Below are 20,722 nucleotides of genomic sequence, written 5' to 3' on the forward strand. Positions count from 1 at the left end.
TGCACTGTAGGGATTCTATGATAATGTAAGCCTACTTGTGACTAATAAGTAAACTTTAGAATAAATCATTGTCAGTCTACATTTCTGTTGGCTTATTTCTCCAGTCAGTTTTTCTACACGCTGTACTCTCAAAATCACGATATTTATAGTGGTACAAGATGTCCATCTGACCATAAGTACGTGGTATGGAACATGCCGAGGTGGAGAGAGAACTGAACAGTCTCTCTGTTGTAACAGCGGGGAGAAATGAAGATGGAGCGGTAGCATCTGGGCAATGTGATTTTATTGGCAGTGAGTTTGCAAACAGCCTGTACGCTGGAGCACACATTTTTGAATTTTCACACCCCTCCGTTACCATTGGGAGCCAGTGATGTGGTTATGCAGAGAGGCACCACAGTCACTAGAAGGTCAGCTTCACAATCTGACTCTGGTTTGCTGCACCAGAACCTTTGGGCCTATCGCACAACACAGGATCGGGAACTTTCAACAGTGTTCGCGAGCAGATTCCTGTACAGCACTTAGGAACAGAGTCCATGAAAAAGTGGTTTCCCTCTCTTTTTAAACGCTTATTCAGGGACATAAATGTTTTGGTAAGTAGTCTCACAACACCAGGGTAAAGTCCAACAGGTTTATTTGGAATCACGAGTTTTCAGAGTACTGCCTTGACTTACCAGATGAAGGAGCAGTGCTCCGAAAGCTCGTGCTACCAATTAAACCTGTTGGACTTTAACCTGGTGTTGTGAGGCTTCTTACTGTGCCCACCCCAGTCCAACGCCGGCATCTCCACATCATAAATATTTTAGGGATATACAAAATACTTGAATGTATTAATAGTCCTTGAATGTATTAATAGAATGTATTAATAATTAATATATTAATATTAATTAACACTTAATAGTCTAGCTTAGATGAATGAAAACAGTAATGAGACTGTTAAACCAAGCTAGCCCATATGTTGGACATGACTGTTTGATCGAGAAAGTGCCTGCTTTGCTTATAATAGCGATCCTGAATTGTCTTCCACTGCTGCTTGTGTGACCACACTCTGCTGCGTATACATGGTGTTCCAGTACAGAAACAGGCCATTCAGCCCAACAAGTCCATGTCAATGTTGAAGCTCCACATAGACCACCTCCCACTCCTCTTCATCCCAGCTTATCAGCAGATCTTTCTATTCCTTCCTCCCTCATGTGTTTATCCAGCTTCCCCTTAAATACATCGATGCTATCCACTTTAACCAGTCCCTCGGGTAACAAGTTCCACATTCTTCCTCCTGTCCTGAATTCCCGATTGAATTTATTACTGATTATTCTGTTTTTAAAAAAAATTTCTATGGGACGTGGGCATCGCTGGCAAGGCCAGCAGTTGTTGACCATCCCTAACTGTTGGAAAGGGTGCACAGGAGATTTACCAGGATGTTGCCTGGTATGGTGGGAAAATCGTATGAGGAAAGGCTGAGGGGCTTGAGGTTGTTTTCGTTAGAGAGAAGAAGGTTAAGAGGTGACTTAATAGAGGCATACAAGATGATCAGAGGATTAGATAGGGTGGATAGTGAGAGCCTTTTTCCTCGGATGGTGTTGGCTAGCACGAGGGGACATAGCTTTAAATTGAGGGGTGAGAGATATAGGATGGATGTTAGAGGTAGGTTCTTTACTCAGAGAGTAGTAAGGGCGTGGAATGCCCTGCCTGCAGCAGTGGTGGACTCGTCAACGTTGAGAGCGTTCAAGTGGTTATTGGATAAACATATGGATGATATTGGAATAGTGTAGATTAGAGGGGCTTTAGATTGGTTCCACTGGTCGGCGCAACATCGAGGGCCGAAGGGCCTGTACTGCGCTGTAATGTTCTATGTTCTAACTTCCCCCAGAACCAAGTGATTTGCCAGGCCACTCAGAGGGCAGTTAAGAGTCAACTGCGTTGCTGTGGGTCTGGAGTCACATGGAAGGCAGACCGGGTAAAGGTGGCAGCTTTAGTGAGCTAGATGAGTTTTTTATTATGACAATCAGCAAATGATACAAGCTTTATAATTCCAGAATTATTAAAGAAATTCAAATTCCACCAGCTGCCATTGTGAGAATTGAACCCATGCCCTCAGAATCTGAGCCTTTGAGTTACTAGACCGGTCACATTACAACCACGCAACTGTCTCCCCATGCATTTTTACGGCCCCGAGTTTTGGTCTCTCCACAAGGGGAAGATCATTATTATAATTATTCATCATTCTATAAACCCGTCAAATTTCTGCCTTCTTCAGTAAGAAGTCTCACAACACCAGGTTAAAGTCCAACAGGTTTATTTGGAATCACGAGCTTTCGGAACACGGCTCCTTCATCAGGTTTCTACAGAAAAGAAAGCCACCATGTTCAGTATTTCCCGATGCCTATAACCTCTCAGCCCTGCTCCCCTCCCTGCGAATCTGTTTTACACCTTTCCCAGTGCCACTATATTCACTATTTTTTTAATGATCCAGGAAAACCTCACCCTCTCTGATGCTATGGAGTGATGCCACAGTAACTTCATTGCAGTGTTAACGTAAGCCTACTTGTGGCACTAATAAATAAACTTTAACCTTCTAGAGAGCAGAACCCCAGCCTGTTCAAGTGCTGTGAAGGAATGGATAAATTATCCTTATGTTCATATTGCCATGTCCTTAGCATGACCTCATGACCTCCCCCCTTTACTGCCTATCACTCCAGATTACCTATTACAACAGATCCGACACTTGCAAGATGGGGTCCTGTGCCTCCAGAGTCAGAGTCAACACTTCAATCAACATTGGTCACTCTCTCTCCTAAATGATCCAACAACAATATCAGCTTGCATTCATATAGCATCCTTAATGTGGCAAAATACCCCAAGGTACTTCACAGGAACAAAATTTGACAACGAGGTACATAAGGAGATAACGTTTATTTATTAGTGTCGCAAGTAGGCTTACATTTACACTGCAATGAAGTTAGTGTGAAAATCCCCTAGTTGCCCACACTCTGTTCGGGTACACTGAGGGAGAATTTAGCATGGCCAATGCACCTAACCGGCATGTCTTTCGGAATGTGGGAGGAAATCGAAGCACCCGGAGGAAACCCACGCAGACACGGGGAGAGCGTGCAAACTCCACACAGACAGTGACCCAAGCTGGGAATCGAACCCGGGTCCCTGGTGCTATGAAGCAGCAGTGCTAACCACTGTGCCACTGTGCCGTCCCTATATTGGGACAGGTGACCAAAAGCTTAAAGAGGCAGGTTTTAAGGGGTGTCTTAATGGAAAAGAGAGGGGGAAAGAAATTTAGGGAGGGAATTCGAGATCTTAGGGTTCAGGAAACTAAAGGCACGGCCGCCAATGATGGGACGATCAAAATCAGCAAGAGTCCAGAATTGGAGGAGCGCAGACATGTTGGAGGACTGCAAGGCTGGAGGATGTGACAGAGATAGGGAGAGAGAGCAAGGGTTAGCATTTTAAACTCAAGGTCTTGCTATTGTGGAAGTGAATTGGGTGTCAGTGGGAATGAGGTGGCACATTGAACAGAGGTTGAATTCTGGATTCAAGGGATGCAAAGCCACCACATTCCCAATAGGATGGAACCTTTTCCCATATTCACAAGGCAAGACTACAGTGTGGTGTTGCTGGGGACCTTTAGCATATTAAACACTGTCACTCTGTGCACTAGTATTTAATCTCTCTGTCTGCCACAAGTTTCTACATGTACGTCATTGGACATCATCACTGGACTATTTCAGTGTGGGACCACAAGTTCAAGGCAACTGCAAACAATATCACACCATGTGAAGGAATATTATTAAAAAGACTTAAATGAGAGTTTAAGAACAAAGGAAATAGGAGCAGGAGCAGACCATTAGGCCTATCGAGCCTGCTCCGCCATTCAATACAATCATGGCTGATCTTGGGCTTAAGCTGCACTTGTCCACCCACTCCCATATCCCATGATTCCCTGAGAGACGAGGTATCTGCCTTAAATGTATTTAATGATGGAGCATCCTCAACCTTCTGGGGTAGAAAATTCCAAAGATTCACAACCCTTGGGGTAAAGTAATTTCTCCTTGTTTCAGCTTGAATTGATGGACCCCTTATCCTGAGACTGTGCCCCCCCGTGTTCAAAGAATCCCTACAATGCAGAAGAAGGCCATTTGGCCCATCAACTCTGCACCGACTCTCTGACAGAGCATCCCACTCAGGCCCTATCCCCGTAACTGCACGCATTTACCGCACTAATACACCCTAGCCTACACATTTTGAGACACTAAGGGTCAATTTAGCATGGCCAATCCACCTAAACTACACATCTTTGGAGTGTGGGAGGAAACGGGAGCACCCGGAGGAAACCCACGCGGACAGGGGGAGAAGGTGCAAACTCCACGCACACAAGCAGTCACCAAGGCTGGAATTGAGCCCGGGTCGTTGGCACTGTGAGGCAGCAGTGCTAACCACAGTGCCACCCACAAATGTAATTCTCGAACCATATTATAAATAAATGACATGCCAAACTTTATAAGTGAGCCAGCCAGATTTACCATGTCCCTCAGTTGTTCAAATTTTCCTTTTCAGTTGTAAGGCAAACCATGTTTGTCTCAGAATTTAAAATATACTGAGAAGGCAGTAAGAGGCCCAATCTTATTGAGCCAGTCAGTCTTGCGTATTAAAGTGCAACACATTTATAAGAATTCAGCATTTTGTTTTACCAGATTGTTAGCCTAATGGTACCTAATCAGCATGTATATAACAAAAAATAGAGAGAGGAAAAGGTGAAAAATAAAAGCTACCTCAGGAAATCAAGGAAAAAGCAACGCCTTTTAAATGAACACATTCCATGTAAAGCACATTCTATTTTGGATTCCATCCACCAAGCCAGCCCCACGAGGGAAAGCATTATTTAAATATTCCCTGGACCCCAAAGGTAATCAAGGAAAACTCCATAATCTTCATTATTATTCTAATTCTCACTATTAAACCCCAATCAGGAGCCTCCTACAGGAAACCCTTGCCCTGGTGATCTCTGTGCCACACAGGGTTAAGGTATCCACAGCAAGGGGGCAGGGCTCAACTTTATTCCAAATAATATCAGTGTGCTGGCCACTTCGACAAGAATGCAGATGATATCCGCAACCCCCCCCTCCTTCCCCCCAGTAATACTGGAATCCAAATGCCTTGCAATTTTTGGCAAGGGGTTTTGAGAAGTTGCACTAATTTGAAACTTCGTGCGTCCCCAGGTTGACTGTTAAGCTGGGACAGATGTAGACTGCACAGAATAGGGAGCAGGAAATGGCCGAAATGAGCATCATTTAAATGTAAAATTCCACCCTTGCGCATTTCCCCAGCCAGTCTGTGACTTTGGAGATGAGCTTGGTTATACTCTCAAAATATTTTCGTCCCCTGTGCACCCCCCATGGAAATTCTGCTGGGCCGTGAGAGTGTAGGGACCAGCACGCTCATTCATGTTGCACGCTTTCCCTACTCCGTCTGAAACCTTTTCCCCACCAATGCTTACACCTGGCTTCAACAGGAAGACAAAGTTGCTGCACGAAGGAATGTCGCAAGCCTTTGCAGTCTCTGAAATCCATTTACAAGGGGCGCGTGGTCTGCTCCCTGCCTCCAGTGCCCTTTCATGGTCTTAAAATATGCGCAGGAGTTCACTGGAGCAGGATGCACAATAGGCCGGCAATGAACAGATTTGAAAATACCATGCGGGGATTGAATTGGCCCAGTTTCGGGATGAACTAAAATCCTCTACCTGAAAGGAGTGTGCTTTGAAGTTGCGTCATGCTTTTTCAGGCATCTCTGGTGTTTTTCTCCTGAGAGCCAGTTTGTGGAGAAAGGATTGAACGCCAATCTTTACTTGAAATAGATTTATTCGCAGAGTGAAACATTCCAGGTACATATCTCCTCACTCCCGCGTGAGTAAGTGTCTCTTTATATATGCTCAGGTAACCATCCAATCAATCTCCTCCACCAGTGTATACTTAATTCCAATTGATAAAATTAACACCTAGTCACCGTTTAGGACCCTTCTTATGCAAATGAGGGGCCCAAGCTCCCGTTTTGGGCCTCCTGACAAAAACTGCTGTGCGTGGAGCTGGGGGAGGGGTAGGTAGTGTCCAGCCAAAAGATTGGCTTCTGTCTTTGAATTCCAAAACCGGCATGAGGGGGCCATGAAGGGCAGGTGTTCATCCCTCCAGCCACACACTACGTTTTTTTAAAGTTTATTTATTAGTGTCACAAGTAGGCTTACATTAACACTGCAATGAAGTCACTGTGAAAATCTCCTAGTCACCACACTCCGGCACCTGTTCGGGTACACTGAGGGAGAATTTAGCGCGGCCAATGCCACCTTAACCAGCACGTCTTTCGGACTGTGGGAGGAAACCGGAGCACCCGGAAGAAACCCACACAGACACAGGGAAAACGTGCAGACTCTGCACAGACAGTGACCCAAGCCGGGAATTGAACCCAGGTCCCTGGTGCTGTGAGGCAGCAGTGCTAACCACTGTGCTGCCCTACTTAGAAGCTATCAGTGCGACAAGCAGGCAAAACAGCGTGCTGCGTGTGGAGTCATGTCTTCTGTATAAACTTCCCCAAGTGAACCAAGCAGGCTCATGATCTGATGAGCTCGGATTTCCCACATAAGCAGACAAACTCTGAACGTACTTGTGATTCTCAGTTCAGAAACAGACCATAATAAATTTACACAACATCACCCTCTCACCACCCCTTTCCCCTACCCTGTAAGTGCAAGCTTTTGTGGATTTAGCACAAGAGATGTGTGCCACCGGACACGGTTATTTGCAGATCGAGGATGCTTTGCTTGTTCTTTTTATTTTGTTCAGAAGGGAATCCCCACATTGCCTCTGAGCAAAGGCGAACAAAAAGGTTCTTCAAATGACTGCCAGATGCACAGTGCTGTATGAAGCAGGAAGCTGCGGAGTTTGATTCCTGGTCAGTGTTGCGACGGTTCCTCCCACCCAAGCAGCACTGAGAGCAAATCTTCAACTAAGTACATCGCAAAAGCACCTAGACTGGTGATAACACCAGCGGATGAATTCAAAGCATGTTCCACTGTGAGCTATCTTAACATTTTCGATACGGCAGATAGAGGCTTGTCACATGGATGCATTAAGTACACATTAATATTGCTAGATCTTATTTCTTGTCATAGGGGCATACAGCTTACAATAGGCCCTTTGGCCCATCGCATCTGTGCTGGTCAAAGACAAACCACCTAACTAATATAATCCCATTTTCCAGCACTTGGCCCAAAGCCTTGGCATCGCAAATGCACATCTAAATACTTCTTAAATGTTATGAGGGTTTCTGCCTCCACCACCTTTTCAGGTAGTGAGTTCCAGACTCCCACTACCCTCTGGGTAAAACAGTTTTTCCTCACAACCCCTCTAAACCTCCTGTCCCTTACCCTAAATCTCTGCCCCCTCGTCATTGATCATTCACTCCTCAAGGGAAAAGTTTCTTCCTGTCTACTCTATCTATGCCCCTCATAACTTTATACATCTCAATCATGTCCCTCCTCTGCTCCAAGGAAGACAACCCCAGTCTATCCAATCTCTCTTCATAACTAAAACTCTCCAGCCCAGGCAAATCTCCTCTGCAGGAAGCCTCACGTCTAGCTATATTTTACATACAAATGTAACTCGTCACAGCCCGTGAAGGACCATAGTTACGTCTGTTAGAGAAAGAGAAAGAGAGAGACTATCGCTTGAGGGGCACCACAATGTTAAGATAGCTCACAGGGGAACATGCTTCGAATTCATCCGCTGGTGTTATCACCAGTCGAGGTGCTTTTGCGATGAAGATTTGCTCTCAGCGCTGCTTGGGTGGGATGAATCCTGGGGTAAGATGAGAACCTCCATGAAGCACAACAGCTGGCACAGGGATTGAACCTGGACTATTGGTGTTACTCTAAACCACACCCTTAGTCAGCCAGCCAACTGAGCTAACCAACCCCAACTGTAAATGTAACTAAATTTAGCTGATAATTGGCTGATAAAGCTCCAGTGAAGTTAAGCGCAAAGGTACAAGGATCTAAAGTTAGTTTATTAGTCACAAGTAGGGCTTATATTAACACTGCAATGAAGTTACTGTGAAATTCCCCTAGCTGATCTAAACTCAGATGTACAAATAAAAGGATGGAATTGCATTAATTAGCACCTTTCGCTTTTTCAAGATTCTGCAATGTGCTTTGCAGACAATGAGGTGTTTTTAAGTGTGGTTACTGTTGCCTTGCAGAAAAAGTTGTAGCCAATTTGCACAATTTCATTCTACCTCACTGGCCAATAACAAGTAACATTTCATCCTTGTAGATGAGGAGATCAGAAACATTGTGCCTTAATCCAGCAGCAAAGAGTTACTCTCGAAACGAGTGCATTTTACGGTCCCCAGCCAGCGGATTTGTGCCTCGTGCCTATAAAATTCCTTGGGTGGCCTTCCAACCACCAAGCCACCAACCCCCAACCTTGTCAACCACATTGCAGTGGCTCTGGAGTCACATGTAGGCCAGACTAGGTAAGGATGGCAGATTTCCTTCCCTAAAGGGGATCAGTGAACCAAATGGGTTTTTCCAACAATCAATTCATCTGGAATTTTTAATTCCAGAATATTTATTTTATTGAATTCAAATTCCACCATCTGCCGTGGCGAGATTCAAACTCAGGTCCCCAGCTGAGTTTTTGGATGAATAGTCTCGCGATAATACCACGAGGCCGTCACCTCCCCATTAAAGAGGCCTGGGACTGGATTCCCCACCCATTAAAGAGCAGATTGGAAATAATCCCAATTTGAACTGTGCCCAGTTCTGACCCTGTCTGAACATCTCCCAAGAGTGGGTGCTCTCCTTCCATCTCCAACCCAGTTATTTGTTGTGCGCATGTAACACAGCCAGCATTCGACAAGACAAGCATTTATGTTAGTATTTGTAGTTCGTATATCCCCGCATGCTGTGCATCTGCCAATAATTTATGACTGATCTGCACCCAACCTGCCCTTCAGCAGTTTTATTTAATCTTTGCAACACAGATTTACAGCAACTTGTCATTAATAATTCGAAAATGTGCATGTGCCTTAACAAATTTCACAGCATAATTTGTGGTAATGCATTTTGGGCAATAGCACGGAGATTTTTTTTAAACCAATGTTCCCCAACACACTGACTATTATCTCAAGTGTTCATTTCCTTCCTTTTATTGACTTTTAGAAAATACATATACTCCACCCAGAAAACCTCGGAAGCCTCCACTTAAGTATTCCTTTGCCAGACTGACTCCTGGGATGGCGGGACTGATGTATGAGGAGAGACTGAGTCGGTTAGGATTATATTCACTGGAGTTCTGAAGAATGAGGGTGGGGGATCTCAGGTGGGGGACCTGTAAAATTCTAACAGGACTAGACAGGGTAGATGCAAGAAGGATGTTCCCGATGGTGGTGGTGTCCAGAACCAGGGGGTCACAGTCTGAGGATGTGGGGTAGACCATTTAGATCAGAGATGAGGGGAAATTTCTTTACCCAGGGAGTGGGTGAACCTGTGGAATTCGCTACCACAGAAAGCAGTTGAGGCCAAGAAGCAGTTAGATATAACACTTGGAGTGAAGGCGATTAAAGAATATGGGGGGAAGGTGGGATCAGGCTACTGAGTTGGATGATCAGCCATGATCGTAATGAATGGGGGAGCAGGCTTGAAGGGCTGAATGGCCTCCTCCTGCTCCTACGCTCTATGTTTCCATGGATAGTTTCAAAATCTCTCGGGTGAAAGTTGTACTCTCAGGTTCTGCATGGTCGGAGTCTGTGGATTAGACCGGTGAAAATTCCTCTCCAACAAATAGCCAGTTTTGCAAACATCCATATGAACATACGGATTCAGAGCAGGAGTAAGCCATTTGGCCCCTTGAGCCTGCTCCACCATTTGGCTAGATCTGACTGTGATCTCTACTTGACTGTCTACCGATATACTCCGAGGCCCTTGTCAATCAAGAATCTATTGAACTCAGCCTTGAGCACACTCAATGACCCAGCAGCCTCCACTGCTCTCTGGGGAAGAGAATTCTGCCCCCTGATGACCCTCACAGAGAAAATCTTTCTTCCCATCTCTGTCTTAAATGGGAGACCCCTTATTTTTAAACTGTGTCCCCTCGTTCTGGTCTCCCCCACAAGGGGAAACATCCAATCAGCATTCACCCTGTCAAGTCCTCTTAGGATTTTATATGTTTTAAAAACAGAACATAAGAACTAGGAGCAGGAGTAGACCACCTGGTCCTTCGAGCCTGCTCCGCCATTCAATAAGATCATGGCCGATCTTTTTGTGGACTCAGCTCCAGTTACCCGCCCGCTCACCATAACCCTTAATTCCTTTACTGTTCAAAAATGTATCTATCCTTGCCTTAAAAACATTCAATGAGGTAGCCTCAACTGCTTCACTGGGCAGGGAATTCCACAGATTCACAACCCTTTGTGTGAAGAAGTTCCTCCTCAACTCAGTCCTAAATCTGCTCCCCCTTATTTTGAGGTCATGCCTCCTAATTCTAGTTTCATCTGCCAGTGGAAACAACCTCCCTGCTTCTATCTTATCTATTCCCTTCATAATTTTATATGTTTCTATAAGATCTCCCCTTATTCTTCTGAATTCCAATAAGTATGGTCCCAGTCTACTCAGTCTCTCCTCATAAGCCAACCCCCTTAACTCCAGAATCAACCGAGTGAATCTCCTCTGCACCCGCTCCGGTGCCAGTATATCCTTTCTCAAGTAAGGAGACCAAAACTGTACACAGTACTCCAGGTGTGGCTTCACCAGCACCTTATACAGCTGCAACATAACATCCCTTAAATAAGACCACTTCTCATTCTTCTAAACTCCAATGAATACAGGCCCAACATGTCCTCACTGGGTTATCCCTCCATCCCAGAAATCAGATTTGTAAGAGAATTATCAACAAAAGGGGAGAATAATGGGACCAGACAATTGCTCTAAGGCCGGAATTTTATTGGGCCGCTCACCACGGGAATCGGAGCGGGTGAGGGGCAGACCATAGAAAGTTCTGTTGACCTCGGGCAGGATTTTATGGCTTTGGGATGAGCGAGGCCGTAAGATTCTGCCCTAACAGCCAACAGGAACATGGTTTCTCTCAAAGGGCCGACTAAATTTCTGGAAAGCAGAGAAGGGAAACAGATTTTTGATAACATCTGATAAATATAACAATTATACACAGTTAAAATGCAATGAAACAAACATAACTTTCCGTGTAACGTAACAGTAAAGTCGCAGCTTCATGAACCACTTTTTCAATCCGTAAAGGGCAAGTTCTAAAAGAACTTGAAGTAATGTAACTCCTTCCATTTAAATACTTTCGCAGGAAGCTAAGGAAATTCGGCATGTCCACCACAACTCTCACCAATTTTTACAGATGCACCACAGAAAGCATCCTTTCTGGTTGTATCACAGCTTGGTATGGCTCCTGCTCTGTCCAAAACTGCAAGAAACTACAAAGGGTTGTGACTGTAGCCCAGTCCATCACGCAAACCAGCCTCCCATCCATTGACTCCGTCTACACTTCCCACTGCCTCGGAAAAGCAGCCAGCATAATCAATGACCCCATGCACCCCAGGCATACTCTCTTCCACCTTCTTCTGTTAGGAAAAGGATACAAAAGTCTGAGAACACCTACCAACCCGACTCAAGAACAGCTTCTTCCCTGCTGCCATCAGACTTCTGAGTGTATCTATCATATATTAAGCTGATCTTTCTCTACACCCTATCTATAACTACAACACTATATTCTGCACCCTCTCCTTTCCTTCTTCCCCATGTACTCTACGAACAGTATGTTTTGTCTGTATAGTGCGCAAGAAACAATACTTTTCACTATATCTCAATACATTGACAATTATAAATCATATCAAATGTCATATTCTCCCTGCCTAAATTAACGTTCAAGGACATAAACACATGATTAGGTTTTGCAGGAAGGGGCTATATTCTTCCGATGCCTCTGTGCAAGATTCAAGGTATGCGCTGTAACCGGAATATCGATGCATTTATTAGAATTCGGTCTGCTAATCGAAGCCCTGCTCCCAGCCTGGGAACTGTGGCCTGACAGAATGCATTCTGCGTGGACGATACAGGCACTCGAACTGCGAGGGCCTGAACAGCACCATGTGCACATCTTCCCTATAGGCTGTTTGCAAAGTGCTATCCCATTATCCCCGACTGCTCCCCCCACTGCCCCCCCCCTCCCCCCCCCGTCCCTGGACAGCTACAGAAATCGATTGTGCAGGGTGGCTGTTAGGTCAGAGAAATTGATAACCTTCACAAGCTCCAGTCATGTTAGTCGGCCTGTGTCTGCCAGATAGTGCACTTTGTAAATTAAACTTCCAAAGGCAAATATATTGTAAGTAGCTGGTTATCTCAGTGGCACTGAAATTGAACAATGCTGGGATTATGGTGACAGAAATTACATTTTCTGTAATGGAGTTTAGTAATATCGCAAATCTCTCCTCTGGGCTTGCTCCCTCCCTTGTTGAGTGAGCAGGGTTTGGTAATGCAATCCATGTCAACATGGAAGCCCAATTTAATCACTAAAATGGATTATGGTTGTAATCACGGCTGTAAAATATTAATCTCCGGCACTTATTTGAAAGAACAAATATTTTTTATCTGGTAACTGGCAAAGCCCAGAACATTGGGAAGCAGTTCTGGCTATTTTCTGCTTTTTCACATCAAAGAGAGTAGAATTTCTGACTACAAACATCCATCTAAAATATTTAGACAATTAATTAGATACAGTTAGTTTTAATGGCTATTGAATTTCAATCCGCAGCAGAATGTCAGTGCTGCAACTATATGAAGTCTGATTTACAGTGTGCTGACATACAACAAATCATGCCTTGTTACAAGGCTTTATCGCATGGCTCTACGTTTCGAACTGAGAGCGGTCGCTTTATCTGTTGGAGACGATAGGAGCGAAAGACACCATTTTCGAGGATTGGGCAGATGGCAGCCAACAGATTGAGTCACTGCGGAGAGCACCAATGTGAACCTGAAGTTAACGCAACCTGAGCAACTCACATGCTACCAAAGTTGGCATGGTCAAACAGGCCCCGCCCCGCCACCCCCCCCCCCCCCCCCCCACAACCCCTCTGTACTGCAAACCTTTCTATAAACACACTTGCTTTTCCTCAGGACGGTATTGCATTCTCCTTCAATCTTCCTTCAAAGTCAAGACAGGTTCCGGGACAGCACGGTGGCACAGTGGTTAGCACTGCTGCCTCACAGTGCCAGGAACCCGGGTTCGATTCCAGCCTTGGGTCACTGTCTGTGTGGAGTTTGCATGCTCTCCCCATGTCTGCGTGGGTTTCCTCCGGGTGCTCCGGTTTCCTCCCACAGTCCAAAGATGTGCGGGTTAGGTTGATTGGCCATGATAAATTGCCCCTTAGTGTCAGGGGGTTTAGCTAGAGTAAATGCATGGGGTCATGGGGAAAGGGCCTGGGTGGGATTGTGGTCGGTGCAGATTCGATGGGCTGAATAGCCTTCTTCTGCACTGTATGATTCTATGATTTTATGAATGATGCATTTGTCATCACCAGGACAGTATCTATACTGCCATCCCATATTGCTACTTGATCAACTCCATCCACACAGCAATGTCAGGGTAACTCAGAAGGCAAGGTTCTAGTCAGATTCCTGAATGTGTTAAGGTTAAGTTGGCATGTAACCACCTGGAGGACATAACTTCACACGCTTCCTTTGCCCCGACCCTTAGCTCGGTTCAAACTGGCTTTAGAAATTCAGAGTTAGACCCCCCTAGTCACTTGATACAGGGAGCGTAGCATTGTTTTAATGGGTAAACTAGTTCTACGGGTGGCACGGTGGCACAGTGGTTAGCACTGCTGCCTCACAGTGTTTGGGACCCCGGTCCAATTCCAGCCTCGGGTCACTGTCTGTGTGGAGTTTGCATGTTCTCCCCATGTCTGCATGGGTTTCCTCCGCGTGCTCCAGTTTCCTCCCACAGTCCAAAGATCTGTGGGTTAGGTTGATTGGCCATGCTAAATTAACCCTAGCGTCAGGGGGATTAGCAGGGTAAATGTGGGGATACGGGAATAGGCCTGGGTGGGATTGTGGTCAGTGCAGACCCAATGGACCGAATGAACATAGAACATAGAACATAGAACATTACAGCGCAGAACAGGCCCTTCGGCCCACAATGTTGCACCGACCAGTTAAAAAAAAAAAAACTGTGACCCTCCAACCTAAACCAATTTCTTTTCGTCCATGAACCTATCTACGGATCTCTTAAACGCCCCCAAACTAGGCGCATTTACTACTGATGCTGGCAGGGCATTCCAATCCCTCACCACCCTCTGGGTAAAGAACCTACCCCTGACATCGGTTCTATAACTACCCCCCCTCAATTTAAAGCCATGCCCCCTCGTGCTGGATTTCTCCATCAGAGGAAAAAGGCTGTCACTATCCACCCTATCTAAACCTCTAATCATCTTATATGTTTCAATAAGATCCCCTCTTAGCCGCCGCCTTTCCAGCGAAAACAATCCCAAATCCCTCAGCCTCTCCTCATAGGATCTCCCCTCCATACCAGGCAACATCCTGGTAAACCTCCTCTGCACCCTCTCCAAAGCCTCCACATCCTTCCTGTAATGTGGGGACCAGAACTGCACACAGTACTCCAAGTGCGGCCGCACCAGAGTTGTGTACAGTTGCAACATAACGCTACGACTCCTAAATTCAATCCCCCTACCAATAAACGCCAAGACACCATATGCCTTCTTAACAACCTTATCTACTTGATTCCCAACTTTCAGGGATCTATGCACACATACACCTAGATCCCTCTGCTCCTCCACACTATTCAAAGTCCTCCCGTTAGCCCTATACTCAACACATCTGTTATTCCTACCAAAGTGAATTACCTCACACTTCTCCGCATTAAACTCCATCCGCCACCTCTCGGCCCAACTTTGCAACCTGTCTAAGTCTTCCTGCAAACTACGACACCCTTCCTCACTGTCTACCACACCACCGACTTTGGTGTCATCAGCAAATTTGCTAATCCACCCAACTATACCCTCATCCAGATCATTAATAAATATTACAAACAGCAGTGGCCCCAAAACAGATCCCTGAGGTACACCACTTGTAACCGCACTCCATGATGAATATTTACTATCAACCACCACCCTCTGTTTCCTATCCGCTAGCCAATTCCTGATCCAATTTCCTAGATCACCCCCAATCCCATACATCTGCATTTTCTGCAGAAGCCTACCATGGTGAACCTTATCAAACGCCTTACTAAAATCCATATATACCACGTCCACTGCCTTGCCCCCATCCACCTCCTTGGTCACTTTCTCAAAAAACTCAATAAGGTTAGTAAGGCACGACCTACCTGCCACAAAACCATGCTGACTATCACCTATCAATTCATTACTCTCCAAATAACTATAAATCCTATCCCTTATAATTTTTTCCAACATCTTGCCGACAACAGAAGTGAGACTCACCGGTCTATAATTCCCGGGGAAGTCTCTGTTCCCCTTCTTAAACAATGGGACAACATTCGCTAACCTCCAATCTTCTGGTACTATACCAGAGGCCAACGACGACCTGAAGATCAGAGCCAGAGGCTCTGCAATCACTTCTCTTGCCTCCCAGAGAATCCTTGGATAAATCCCATCCGGACCAGGGGATTTATCTATTTTCAGACCCTCCAGAATATCCTGCACATCCTCCTTATCAACTGTAATACTGTCTATTCTACTCCCCTGCAACCCAGTGTCCTCCTCAGCTATATTCATGTCCCCTTGCGTGAACACCGAAGAGAAATATTGGTTCAATGCTTCACCAATCTCCTCCGGTTCCACACATAACTTCCCTCTGCCATCTATAACTGGCCCTAAACTTGCCCTAACCAACCTTCTGTTCTTGACATACCTATAGAACGCCTTAGGATTCTCTTTAACCCTATCCGCCAAAGTCTTCTCATGTCCCCTTTTAGCCCTTCTAAGCTCGCTCTTCAACTCCCTCTTAGCCAATCTAAAGCTTTCTAGTGCACTACCCGAGTGCTCACGTCTCATCCGAACATAAGCCTCCTTTTTCTTTTTAACCAACAAAGAAACTTTTTTGGTGCACCACGGTTCCCTAGCCCTACCAATTCCTCCTTGCCTGACAGGGACATACCTATCACAGACTCGCAGTAGCTGCTCCTTGAAAAAACTCCACATGTCGGACGTTCCCAGTCCCTGTAATCTCCTAGTCCAACCTATGTTTCCTAATTCTCTCCTAATAGCCTCATAATTACCTCCTTCTCCACTGTAGGGATGGCCTCCTTCTCCACTGTAGGGATTCAATGGATTCTATGATTCTATGCTAGTCGACCTCGTACAAGCATTAAAACCATAACCATCACAGTGCAGTTGTGCGTGCATGTGTGCGGCATATCTCCCTCTAGACTGGCAGTCATTGACCCCAAGCTACAGCTAACCCCAGTCGGCCTGGCTTGCCGTGTTCCATAATCTAGTGTAATTACAATTTTGGAACCTAAAGGAGCCAGCGCAGAATAGCCCATTCACTACATCCAACACAGCACGCCTACTCTACACAAGCTAGAGGCCATCTGATGTTGCTGACTTCCTGCACTAACAATTTTGGGATGACTAATCTGTAATTTCCAGCTTCTTTTCTATTCTTTGTGTCAAAACATATTTTTTTCTTAATGTCTTACATCAGTCATTTTTCTGGCATTTCAGGTGGAAACTCACTGCCAAGTTCTGGGCATTGCTTTGGGAATTGATGCAAGATTACCCAACTGACGTCGGTTTGGAATCATTAAAGAGAAGTGTGAATGGCGGTGTTCCAAATGAGAAAGAGCAGTGTCCTAATTCCCTCTAATCCCTTGTTCCTGCTAAGCGGAACTTATTTAATATACTTATCATTCTATTTGACCTTTGTGAACCTAAACATCAATAACCTGGAATACTGGTAAGATGAAGTAATAGAGCATACAGAGAGAGAGAGGCCATTCAGCCCCTTGCGCCTGTGCTAGTTTTTTGAAAGAGCTTCCAATTAATCCCATTCCACTCTTCTTTCTCCACATTTTCCTCTTCAGCCATTTATCCAATTTCCTTTCGAATGTTGCTATTGAAACTCCTCGGGGTGGCATGGTGGCACAGTGGTTAGCATTGCTGTCTCACAGCGCTAGGGACCCAGTTTCGATTCCCGGCTTGGGTGACTGTCTGTGCGGAGTCTGCACGTTCTCCCCATGTCTGCGTGGGTTTCCTCCGGGTGCTCTGGTTTCCTCCCACGGTCCAAAGATGGACGGATTAGGTGGACTGTCCATGCTAAATTCTCCCTCAGTGTACCCGAATAGGCACTGGAGCGTGGCGACTAGGGGATTTCCACAGTCACTTCATTGCAGTGTGAATGTAAGCCTACTTGTGACACTAATAAATAAACTTTACCTGTCAGGAAGTGCCTTACACATCACAACGACTCAAACAATTCTCATTTCACCTCCAGTTTTTTTGCCAAACACCTGAAATATGTGTCCTCTGATTACCAACTCTCCCTGTTACCCTATCCAAATCCTCCACAATAAAGTTACAAACAATTTAATTTAGTCAGAATTACATTACAATCTCAATAATATTATACAGAGTGTCTGCTTTGTTTTTTTATTCACTTGTGACCGAGTTTAAGTGGTGAATGTTCTCCGTCTCCTCATCCTTATGATAATGAACGTGGGGAACGAGAGCGTGAGAAGAACAGAGAGGTGGGGGGAGGGGGACGTAGTGATAAATAGAAGAGATGCAAGAACTGGAGAGCGAGGAACAGAGGATTGAGGAGAAAGAGAGAGAGATAGCAGAAAGGAAGAGATGAGGGAGATCCAATAGGAAAGAGAAATAGATTTGAACACCTTCTATCAAGTTTTCCCTTCATTTTCCATTGTCGGTCTCCACGCCAGCTGAAAAAGATTTATTCCATTTTCTTGTTGCAACTGTAAGGGATCAAAATACTTTGGGCCCAATTTTAACCGAACTCACTCACTGGGAGGGGAACACACGGAATCAAGTCAAACGTTGATAATACAACCAGTCCAATTGAGGTGATTTTACCCCCTCCCCCAGCCAGTTAGGAAGCTGTTGGGATTGGGCCCAATGTTATTTTTTACACCCCACCCGATTGTACTCTCTACTAAAGTCAACGAGTAATATTGGGGCAGGTGCAAAAAACCAAACACTCCACCCGATTCTATTACGTGTCTTTAAGGCAGAGATAGATAGGTTCTTGATGAATAAGGGGATCAAGGGTTACGGGGAGAAGGCAGAAGAATGGGGATGAGAATCATATCAGCCATGATTGAATGGCGGAGCAGACTCGATGGGCCAAATGGCCTAATTCTGCTCCTGTATATTATGGTCTTATGGTCTGTGCACGTGTTAGGATATAATCATCCCCTCTGAGTCCACAATTCATCATATAATTGGAACAAAGATTAATTAACAGATGTGGTGGAAATGGAATTAATGGCAAGGTTGGTTTTTGCACTATAAAACATTCCGCCACTTCTATCCAATATAAGTTAATTAAACTGCTGCAACAGTGTGACGGCCAGTTTAGACCTTGTTAAACCGACACTTAAAATGTGACAGTGACACTTCAAGTTTAAAGAAGCCATCGCACTTTATTTTCTTTCAGGTCCAGTGGTAAAGAGTGGAGAAGGAGCTATTTATAATATCCTTTTTGCTTGGTTATATTTTTGACTACATATTTCTGTTCCTAAGCAGAATGTTGATGACATCATTTAGGAATGGGCCAGAAGTGTCCGGGAGCTTGAATTAACACACAGTTGAAACGACACAAGACACTGAAGCACCCTGGGTTAATGACAGTATCCACTGAAGATAATTCCGTTTCCTCACACACATCAAGCTTAACGCCAGAGACTGCTGCAAGCTATTTCCCTGATGATGCCTTTGCCAATCAGTGTTTAGACAGAATGATAATATCTGGACAGTAATTCTATTGACCGAACAGAAAAAAACAAGTTCAGAACGTGACCATTTTCCATGGTGGAGGGAGGGGGGGGGGGGCCCTCAGCCTAATTATTTCCTTATAGATGTCTTTGTTGGAATCCAATTAAATTTACCTTACGTACACATATTCGGAGGACAATAAAATCAAAGCAGTCACGGGATTATCTACAGGGAATACTTTTTCTCCCCAGCTATTCCAAGGGAGCTCCATCGGCAGCAAGGTGTGTTGTCTTCTGGCAGCTCATTAGTTGTAATTAGCCAGAGGCTTCAGTGTTGTCTGTATGTAAACACAATCAAACTACCTACCAGTTGTTCACTTGTAAAATTGTAAGCCCTGTATCTTGAGCCAGTTGTTTCTTCTGTTCTTCTGATGGATAAGGGTGCTGAAGGATGGCAAACCAAAGAGGCACAAGTTAAGACTCGGCAATCAGCGAAAAGAACTTATAAAGGCAACCGCGAAAATGCAATAAGTTGGAATATGTTCATTAATTAACGCAAGTAAGCTGAGGTACCGTAGTCTCCTAAGCATTAGTGGGATCTGAAATCATCTAATTAATGGCAGCAAATGGGAAGCCAATTATAAAGTTAACTGAAGTGTGGAAACAGCTACATTAATTAAGATGCTGGCTGTACCTGCTCACTCAAGTTTATTAGAGAACGAGACAGGCAATTTCGCAGAAGACCATAAAAATTAATTAGTATCTGCTTCCCATTTATCCTTCGGGTGTGTGATATTATAAAATTCTAATTTTTGTAAAACAACCACCCAAACTTTCCTGGGAATCTCAAGTACATTCACTGGAATTCTTCTGATGACACCATGCCAAAAGTTTTCAAATAATAACAGATTTGACCCCGTTGTCACATAATAAAACCAGAGCAGATGACCAGAAACGGAACTGGACCCAGCCAGATCAACACTGTGGTTACAAGAGCAAGTCGGAGGCTGGGAATTCTGTGGTGAGTAACTCACCTCCTGACTCCCCAAAGCCTGTCCATCATCTACAAGTAAGAAGTCTCACAACACCAGGTTGAAGTTCAACAGGTTCATTTGGAATCACGAGCTTTCAGAGCACTGTTCCTTCATCAGGTGAGTTTAATAATATCCTTCATCAGGATATTATTAAACTAGAAAGAGTGCAGAAAAGATTTACTGGGATGCTACTGGGACTTGATGGTTTGAGTTATAAGGAGAGGCTGGATAGACTGGGACTTTTTTCTCTGGGGCATAGAAGGCTGAGGGGTGATCTTATAGAGGTCTATAAAATAATGAGGGACATAGATCAGCTAGATGGTCAATATTTTTTCCCAAAGGTAGGGAAGTCTAAAACTAGAGGGCATAGGTTTAAGGTGAGAGGGGAGAGATGCAAAAGTGTCCGGAGGGGCAATTATTTCACACAGAGGGTGGTGAGTGTCTGGAACAAGCTGCCAGAGGTAGTAGTAGAGGTGGATACAATTTTGTCTTTTAAAAAGCATTTAGATAGTTACATGGGTAAGATGGGTATAGAAGGATATGGGGCAAATGGGGGCAATTGGGATTAGTTTAGGGGCTTGAAAAAAAAAGGTGGCATGGACAAGTTGGGCCGAAGGGCCAGTTTCCTTGCTGTAAACCTCTATGACATGCATGGGAACATCACCACCTGCAAGTTGCCCTCCAAAC

At 44.8% G+C, this 20,722-nt stretch overlaps 1 protein-coding gene across 4 annotated transcripts in view; it reads right to left on the bottom strand.

The window, feature by feature from the left end:
* LOC144504689 (homeobox protein Meis1) overlaps window positions 1-20,722 on the bottom strand; it is a 246,016-nt gene that overhangs the window by 86,048 nt on the left and 139,246 nt on the right. For all 4 annotated transcript variants that reach the window (XM_078230406.1, XM_078230405.1, XM_078230403.1 and 1 more), the window contains exon 9: window positions 19,369-19,445. In XM_078230406.1, coding sequence (XP_078086532.1) covers window positions 19,369-19,445 — 77 coding nt within the window. The remainder of the gene's footprint in view (window positions 1-19,368; window positions 19,446-20,722) is intronic.

This window comes from Mustelus asterias, chromosome 15 (assembly GCF_964213995.1).
Source record: "Mustelus asterias chromosome 15, sMusAst1.hap1.1, whole genome shotgun sequence".
Taxonomy (NCBI): domain Eukaryota; kingdom Metazoa; phylum Chordata; class Chondrichthyes; order Carcharhiniformes; family Triakidae; genus Mustelus; species Mustelus asterias.